This window comes from Thunnus albacares, chromosome 21 (assembly GCF_914725855.1).
Source record: "Thunnus albacares chromosome 21, fThuAlb1.1, whole genome shotgun sequence".
In the NCBI taxonomy this organism is placed as follows: Eukaryota; Metazoa; Chordata; class Actinopteri; order Scombriformes; family Scombridae; genus Thunnus; species Thunnus albacares.
Genome location: NC_058126.1, coordinates 11,265,429 through 11,275,266, shown reverse-complemented (window position 1 = coordinate 11,275,266; position 9,838 = coordinate 11,265,429). Strand labels below are relative to the sequence as shown.

At 40.0% G+C, this 9,838-nt stretch overlaps 1 protein-coding gene across 1 annotated transcript; it reads left to right on the top strand.

Moving 5' to 3' along the window:
- The first annotated feature begins 1,249 nt into the window (after positions 1–1,249).
- Positions 1,250–9,838, top strand: rnf32 (ring finger protein 32). The gene is made up of 7 exons (XM_044340375.1): positions 1,250–1,309; positions 1,809–2,049; positions 2,143–2,285; positions 3,613–3,770; positions 4,499–4,607; positions 8,007–8,174; positions 9,479–9,838. Exons 1-7 carry the CDS (start codon positions 1,295–1,297, stop codon positions 9,707–9,709), a joined length of 1,065 nt encoding a protein of 354 aa, XP_044196310.1. The 5' UTR covers positions 1,250–1,294; the 3' UTR covers positions 9,710–9,838.

Below are 9,838 nucleotides of genomic sequence, written 5' to 3'. Positions count from 1 at the left end.
AATCTAATAAGTCTGGGAAAAACAGTGGTTGGCTCTTCAGTAATGTCTTTGTTTAAAAACTTGCTAGATTGGAAGAAAGTCCCCTCCCCCAGTGGGAGACATGCAGGTGACTGGAATCTTGTTTCTTGGCTGATATGCCTAAGCAATCACTCTAAGTTTTAGTCCCTTACCAAACATGAAGAATCAAATCAAACACCAAACAAAGGCTGGCCTCAGCTGCTCTCTCAGGTGTGTCTCAGTACAGGAAGAAGGGCCCAGGTGAGCCTTTATTCTAATACAAGAGGAAAGGGAGGAATTCTTTACAAAATATGAAAAAAAAATTGCCGCTATTTCTGAAGTCTAACAGAAGGGGAGAAATTACCATAGACAACCTCATTCTCAAGGAAAAGAAAGAATGTGCAGTGTTGGCTGCTAAATATGTCACTTCCTGCCACAACAAAAGAGACAACCAGCAGGACATAGACATATAGAGAGATAGACATTTAGAAATATAATTGTACTTACCATATTCTACTTATCGCCACCATCTCCTTTTTTGTTTTTATGTTGTTATTTACAGACTAATGGCTGTCTTGTATTATCCCTACTACTAACATCTCTACATTTTATTTCATTATCAGTAGATTTTCTTTTGTTATCTATAGAATAATGGATATCATGTATTGTCCCCACTAACATCTCTTTATTCTATTATCAGCTGATTAACACTTGCATTGTTTTTGTTTGTCTTGTATTGTTATAGTCATATTAAAATTGTACCAATACTAACTTGATTACTTATATATATATACACTCACCAGCCACTTTATTAGGTACACCTGTGCAATCTAATACAATCCAATACAAGAGCTCTGACATAAATTGTACATTTATGAAGCTTATACATTTTCAGTTTTTGTTGACATTGTCAGAAAGGTGATAATTCTACTTCATGTTTATTATTGAGGTCGTAGTGGGTGGCTAATATTGTTATTCACATTATTTTAGTTAATTTCATTGTCTTTCATAATCGTAGTTGTTCTTTGGCAACACCTTTTTATAGACTCTGACCCTTGTCTGGGTCTTAGTGCTAGACTTCCTGTTACCTTCCCTTCCATATAAAGATGTCAAACCCACCACACGATTGATTTATGGTGTGTGTGTATCTTTTTTTTATTGGGAAAACAATAAGCAATCAGCCAGCTCAGAGGTCTCAGCTCAGCCAATCAGAGGAGGCGATGATGCTCCGCGGTGGAGACGGGGGAGAGGGCGGGGCCTGGTTACCTAGCAACCACTCAAACACTGTCTTGATAGGATGGCAATGCGGAAGGTTTGGATTTTTCGCTATTCTTCACCCCTAGTTTACTAATTTGTTAATTAGTTCAGTAATTATGTGCTTATTTGAAACACTGTGGCAGACATATCGTCAGGTTTTCTTCCTGTATGTACATTTAGACTTTCTTGATAGCTTAAAAGCTTGTGTCGTCGGTGAGACGAAGTTAAGTCTCCCCGTTGTTTGTTTTGCACCTGCTGGCTTAATTAGAAAGCAAACACCTGCGTGAACTGAGCTCCACACGGTCCAATTCACAGTAAATAACCAATATATCATTTTATTTATGTGTAAAATGAGGTTAGACCTCCCATCTTTTAGGGAAACCAGAAACTAGCTATTTGACACACTCATTGCTGCATTAGTGAATAATCCTTAGTAATTGAGCATCTTCCATTTGGCTATGCAGTTATATATTCCTGCATTATTTGGTCCAGACAGTGTGGTTCAGGATGCATTTAGCAAGTTATACTGCTTAAAGGAATAACTTATTTTACAGAGCTTGACGACTAAAGGTAACAACAAGTTGGTGATCACCTCAGTTGCCTTTCAAGACCACATCACACAGAGCCTGCTGCATCCCAATTTCTCACTCTCTGACCCTTTGCTGACATGCAAAAGAAAAGCACCCAGAAATCTGCAAGCAAGACAAAGAGTGGAGGGAAAGAGTCTGCAAAGACCAGATGGGCAAGAAGACAGAGAATATGTGCTTGATCCTGCTCCACCTCCTTTAACATTAGGTAAACCACTCTGAGAAAATTGGAAATGTCTGATGCTTTCTTTATGTGGTTCATACATGGATATCTCATGTATATTTCTATTATTCCTTCCAGCACAGAAGATGGGTTTGGTGGCGTCTCCAGCAGGGAGACTGACAGAGGATGAATGGACTCAGGTGAAGGCGAGGTCTGTTCAGGAGGGGGAATCAGCGCAGCCCTGTGCAATATGCAGGGAGGAGTTTTGCCTGCAGCCTCAGGTATTCCCCAACACAGTAGCTACTGTTAATACCCTGTGAGAGAGCTCTTTCTTTTTTTTTTCTTACATGTTTTCAATGTTCTGTGTCTGTCCTCGGGGAAACCTGTGTTTCTGTGTACACACATGGACACACACACACACACACACACACACACACACACACAAACCCTCCACCCCTCCCCCTGCAGTTCCTGTATGTTTTAATCTGTGTAGACAACTGTACAAATTTACCCATACTGCCTTGGAACTCAACTGTGACGTGATGATGTAGCAATCAGTGTGTTACTGTGAGGGTCATTCAGTCTTTTACACCTTTCCGATCCCCTTTTAAGATGCCAATCTCCTCAAGAATGCGGGACTAGAATAGGCCGCCTCACAAAGCACAGTTGCCATAGATGCACGTGTAAATATTAGTTTGACTCAGGGAGAAAAAAAAAAGTTAATTAGAGCCTACTAACAAGGGAAAGTGACAAGAGGGAATCTGTCGATTTGGCATTTTCTTGCAAGCCTTCATATTGTAACAATGCATCTGTGTGCTACAGTCTTGTGCTGCATTCAAGAATTAATATGACAACTAAAAATGCCTACAACAGCAGTTGTATGTGGACTGAAATATGTGTTGCTCATATTATTTTAGCACTAATAATAAATTGTCTGTAATAGTTAAGAATTTAAGAAGAAATGTCTATGCTTTCTATTAAATTTTTATTCCATTTCTATATTATGTGTCTGACCATTAACTGTAGCTTGTAGTGAGAAGTGAAATTTCTCTCTGGTCTAATGGCTTGTCGAGCTCCTGGAAATTGTACACTGCAGGGGGCCCTTTCACTGGTGATGGAGTGTGTTGGCCAGGCCAAAAACAATGGGAAATCAATATGCCTCCCCCCTGCCCTCTAGAGATCTGAGTAAACTGGTTTGTGTGCCAAGCCCCATAGCTGTGGCTGTCTCCTTTCAGACGATAAAAGAGTCCCTCTCACAGGTAGAGGAGCCTATAGTCCAGGTTCCAGCCGGCCCACCGGGGGTCATGCTGATTCCCTCTATCCTCTTGGCAAATAACACTTTAAGGCAGATACACACTTTCACATACGTGCATGAATACACACAGATTTAGCATGGTTTAAAACACACCACATGTGCACAGATGGTATATGAGAGCCTTCCAAAGGTCTTAAAAATCCTGCAGCATCCTCAAAAGACAAGGCAACCCATATGCTCAGTTAACCTATGAAATATAAACTCAAATATTGGTGTATTTTTGTTTCATTGCATGTGTGATACTGTTTAAATGTCATATAAATTAAGTAACTCATGTCCCGCTCCCTTTTTAGGTGTTGCTGTCTTGCTCTCATGTGTTTCACAGAGCATGTCTGCAAGCCTTTGAAAGGTTTTCTGGGAGGAAGTGCTGCCCAATATGCAGGAGGGAACAGTATGAAACACGGGTGATCCATGACGCAGCGCGCCTTTTCAGACACCGGTGTGCCACCAGGTAAATGCACTAAGGCAGAGATACAAAAAATTACATCACAAATTAGTTATTATGTGTTTCAATAAACGTATAGAACAGATATTCCCATTCACATAGAGCAAACTAAGAATTGTACATCACACAAGAGACAAGTAATTTTTGCAACAGCAACATCCTCCAACTAGTGCTGAATGAAAACTCATCTTTAAGTATTAAAATATGCTTTATGTATGAAATATTCGGTGAGTCAAGAAATATTTCAGTCAATAGAAGACTTAATAATTGCGTGAAAAAAGATCCACACTGAAACAGATGTAGTAGTTGTGCTGCTGAAAAATTTCATTTACATTTCCTTACAAGTAAACTTAATGTGCATTACATTTAAAACATCGAGACATGATCAAATTGCACATATTATAGTGTATGCACATATAGTTTTTCAATTATATAATACATGCTGTTTTTATACAAGCCACTTATATGTCTTTATGAGTTGGGGCCACACTTGTTCGACTTGGTTTAGGTTTTACATGTGATAAAATAAAATCATCTCATGTGTAATAAAATTAAATTAGTTCTACGATGAAGCCAATGGAGTCACATCAACATAACAATTAGTAAACGCAGTATGTTTATCAAATCTCTGCAGAGCTTGAATTTGACTACATTCATCTAACTGTTTTGCATCCCACTAGATTATCTGATTGATGTTTCTTTGTTCTTTGTGACTATGTTTTGTTTGTGTGTAGAATTCAAGCTTGCTGGCGAGGCTATGTTACTAGAAAGTGGTACAGAAATATGAGGAAAACCATCTGCCCAAAAGACAAACGGCTGCGACAAAAATTCTTCGAAGCAAAGGTGAGTTTGGACTTCAACTCTGCAGTGAGGCATCCCTTTCATTTCATAACATAAAGTCATAAAGTCTCCTTTTTTATCTACATGACATTCTTTGAGTGTTTAGTTGGTCAAATAAAGGCTGTGACGAGCATCACATCTGAGGGTTGAGACAAGGGTTTTAGGGACTCTCTGACCCCGATGCTAACCTATACACACACACCTTCACCTGCTGTCACCCTCTCAAGCTCCTTTGATGCCTTGTGAATCATAGACTGTTTGTCCACTAATGTGGAGAGAGTTTTGTGTTTTAGTCAAACAGTCTGGACATTCCAGGGTCAACACACAATGTCTCTCGTGCATGTTTGGGTCTGGTATTCCTTCATCAATCAATGTATGTGTGTGTGTGTGTGTGTAGTCCTGTAACTGGGGCAGCAGGGAGAGGGTGAAGAGGTTCAGTGTTTGGATACCTGATGCAGGTAGTCATTTCAGGGCTTTGTTCTCTTGTCCTATTTTGAAGCTATAAATCATGCAACGACTGGACTTGATGGAGGGAATATTGGAGTTGGTCTCCAGTGCAGCCAGTGGATGGGGTGGCTTGACTCTGAGGCTTGTGTTGCCTTCATGGTGGCTCTCAGGAAAAGGGAACATTGCCACCTAGTGAACCTCCCCCAACTGAGGCTTTGGATGACCAAAGAGGACACCGGTCGCCATTTCTCTCGGCCAAACATCTTTTTTTTGTTACACAGTTTTTCATATAAAAGATTCAGTTTTGCAGTAATTTCTCATACAGATTCATTCAGTGACTCTGTTTTGAAACAGTCATAGCTCCAACACATGTATGTCCAGTGTCTTTAAAAGACTGGGCTGTGTTTATTTCTCTGTGGAGTGTTGTAATCATGCAGAGTGCTCTCGCGCTTCAAAGAGGCTGATTAAGCAAAAGTGACAAATGCGTGAGGGCCACACTTCTAATGTGTTGTAAGGGTCGGAGTGTCCTACCCATCCCCCTGTCAGTCTCCATCATCTCGCCTATAAACCATGCCTTAACATGTCACGTAAACAAAGACACAGCATTTACTGAGCCAATTAACTCTGTTCTAACACATTAGGCCATGTCCGGGTCCACATGCTGAGGAAGGAGTCATAGACACTGTCAGCCACTTTACATTCAAGTTGTGTGATTCAGCGGTCGTGGGTGGTCATGAGATTGTCTCATATCTTTTGTCACACTGAGGATGATCTTCAAGAGCTGCAAGCTGCGCAACACAGCGCTGACAGGTCTGATTGACTTGATTTTCAAGGGGGAAGACTTATTTGCTTAGCTGACTGTAATGCAAACAGGCGTGTCAGTGCTGGACTGGAACCTGGAGGAGAAGCCTATTCTTTCCGTTTTCCTCGTGATAGCAGAAGGCAATAAAGCATCTTTGTACCATGAAGCCACAGGTGTTCCTGCCAAAAAAAAAAAACAAACAAAAAAAAACAACTCCCACATATCAGGTCAGTTTCAGAAATCTTATCAGCTGATGCCGATGCCCAGCTTTCAATTTTTACTTGCTTTGGAGGTCCGACCCTGAGTCAACACATTAAGGGGGACACTACCGACAACTAGATGGATTGCCGTGAGATAACGCCTCTGCACTGCACCCCCACCCCCTCCCCCCCCACCTCCCCCTTGTGTCCTCTCCCATCCGCATCTACCGTGGAGCAAGGCAAAGTTCACCAGAGGCTGTACTGTTTGCCTTGACTGTTGAAAAGTCAGCCAGGCTAATAAAACCCTCCATCCGAATGGTTAACAGTTGTTTAATTAGTGATAAAAGCATAGCTGTAAAGCAATTCTGATGCCAGGCTCAGGGATGGAGTTTGTATTTTTGTGCATGTGTGTATGTGTGTCAGAGACAGAGTAGACAAGCGTATGTGTGCAAACAGGTGCTAAGGGTAATTACATGACTTTTCCCAGATGTTGTGTAACATGTTCATGTAGAGCTGCAACTATTAGTTAATCGATGTAAAATTATTTGCAAGTCTTTTGATGATCAATTTATCTTTCAAGTCATTTTCAAGCAAAAATATTAAAATATTCCCTCGTTCCAGCCTCTCAATTATGAAGATTATATTGCTTTTTGTCTCATGTGATAATAAATTGAATATCTTATGGTTGTGAACTGTTATTCAGAGAAAAGAAGCAATGTGAGGAGGTTGCTTTGAGCTTTAGGAAACTCTGCTGGGAATTTTTCACTATTTTTTTCACATTTTATAGACCAGAGGATCATGAAAATAATAGGCACATTAAAGCGATAGTTCCAGCTCTACAGCAATATATAGTTTTCTGTAAACACATAATGTTATGGAACTAGTGAAAAAAATCCTATTACAAGGTCCATTTACCCAGTTTGTCTTTCTTGAGCTTTCAGCCATATCTCATGGCCTTCGATCAGTGGATGGAGTTTGCTCAGTTGTCATGGAGATGGTATAGTTGCTATCACTTAGTTGCAAAAATGTCATCACTCGTGTTACATACTGTAATAGAAATCTATGTGAACTATTAAGTTGCATGTGCCTTTAAAACTTACTATACATATGTGTATATATATGTGTGTGTGTATATGTATGTGTATGTATATATATATATATATATATATATATATATATATATATATATATATATATATATATATATATATATATAGCATATTCATTGACTATTGAATATGTTTTTGATATAAACATTTATATCCATATGTGGGCGTTAATTGTTGCTTAGCAACAGCTGCTGTAAATGGGAGACAACAGACACTGGAAAGAAGTCCTTAAAAATGGTTTGATAACGGAAAAAGTGACTTGGCACTTAAACTAATGGATAGACTTTATTTAATATTTGCATCCTAGAAAGATAAGAATATCTAAGAGATGTAAGTAAATTAGAACCACGTGAGAAACGGCCGAAGTCTAGGAGCCTATCTGCTGGCTGAAGTGGTCTAGAAATACATATATACGTTAAATCCAGATATGTTGTGTTTTAGACACATTTAAACTAATCAGAAGTTATTTTACTGGATAGAAATGTAAAGTAATCCCATAAAACTTCATATGAAATGATTAGTAATTCTTTAGTTTTTCTGCATCCAATCACTGTGTACAAGACAGAGGCGAGAACATGTGAGTGTGTATGAAAAGTGTCAGATGTGTGTGTGTTTCCACGTTTCCCAGCACTGTCTTCCCCTTTTTTTACTGGTTTCCATTAATTCTCCATGTTAGTGGGAGACGTGACTGTATTGATCTGGCTGTTTAACAACTGCACCCTGTCAGCGTGCCTCAGCCATTACAATACACATACACAATTAGCCTTCGCCGAAAACACGACTCTATTGTGTATCTGAATGAAACATGCCTCTTTTGTGCCACTAAAATGGTTTTTCTAATTAGTTGCAGGAGTTGAATGACAGCTTTGTCCGATACTGTCACACCGACACGGAGGCTTTTCTGAGTGATATCGACCGCTCCCTGTCATCAAGCAGGCGAGTGTTCCAGCAGCTGGAGAGAAAGCATGTCTCCGAACCTCAGGAGAACGACTGGGACCGAATACAGAGCCAGGTCAGGAACAAGACACTCCACTGAACCAGAAGCCACTCGTATCATTAAACAAGGCCGCGTAAAAATATCTAATCCTAGTCTAATTCTTCTCCCAGCCTTGCCTTTTCCCTTGACATGTTAATGCTTGCATGGGGACGCCAGCATCACAGCTGCTATATAGAGAGTACACATCTCTCCAGAGGTGATCATTCACTTTACCAAATGAATGGCAGCGGGTAGGCCAATAATCCTCTGTGTTTACAAAAAACACGAGCCAGTCTGATAATGCACGGCAGGCTTTTCATCGCCTGGACGGCTGCGAAGGAACTGAAAAGACATTAAGATTTGCTGTTCCATAAGGCTCCATTGTTGGCTGTCATTGCAGCCAGTACCATTTTCCATAAAGGGGGGTGGGGTGTGTGCAGAGAAGATGTCTTTTTTTTTTTTTCTTCTTCTTCTTCTTTATCTGGTGTGAAAAGGTTTTGCACAAGGCAGGAGTGGCTCAGCCTTGACATGGAGTATCAAACAGTGAATGCGCTTTCAACACATACCTTGCACCTTTTTCACGGGTGCAAACTCTATAAAGCATAGTGCAGCTCGTTATGAAACGTTTAACGGTCGAGCGTGTTGGGCCCTAAATACAGGTGGCTGTATCTGGTTAATCGTCACGCGTGTGTTGCTTTGTTTTTATAAGGATCACTGATAAATATGTTCCTCGTGTTGGATCAAAACTGCCAGGTAGTTGCCAACAGATCTGGTTGTTATAGTTCTTTATAATAAAATGGCAGGGGCAGGGAATTTTTAAATATAATATTTTAAAGTTTATTTGAAGCTAATATGAAGCTTCAGCTGCCCAAATTAGTCAAATCAAGTCAATATCTTTCAAAGTTAGTCCTTATAGTGCCAAATTGCCTGTTTTGTTATGATCCCTCCACTCCAAAAGACTGTAACTGTGGAAGATATCCATTTTATTTGACTAACTCACAGTTAAAGCCTCATATTAAACTTTTAAATACATTTTTGCTCAAATGGAGGATTATGGAGTTTGTCCCCCATCACTTACATTGTAAGTGTAAGAGGGGATCTTCTAATGATCAGTATGAATAGGAGGAATGATTAGAGCTAGCAAAACCTGTTTCAGGGTTCATTTAGGCACCTGACTATTGTTTTAAGATAGACTCTAATATCCTCTAATCAACAGGGCAGTTACATTTATATAAAATTCACAAGTCTGATTATGCATGTTCCTAAATAGTCCTCTGTAACAGGAAATATAAAGATTCTAAGCCATAAGGACTAATATTGTTTGTCTCCATTTCTGACAGGTTATCCACAGAGGTGTGTGGGACTGCCCCATCTGCCTGACCGCACTTCACAGTCCTAGCCTCAGAATAGAAGCTGGTGGATCCAACCAACAACAATGTAGACGCACCGTGCTTCTGTCCTGTTCTCACCTCTTCCACCAGCTCTGTTTAGAGGCGTTCGAGGCCTTTACTGCAGACAGCAGACCAACCTGTCCCCTGTGCAGATCAGTCTACCACAAAAAACTCATCTAAACCAGGTAGAGATGACATATTGGATCATCCCACATAGTAATATTTGTAGGCTAGGGTACCCTTCATTGTATGCAAAGAAAGTTCTACGTCTAACAAAGACAAGATTAAAGGAAAAAAATGTTGAGCATT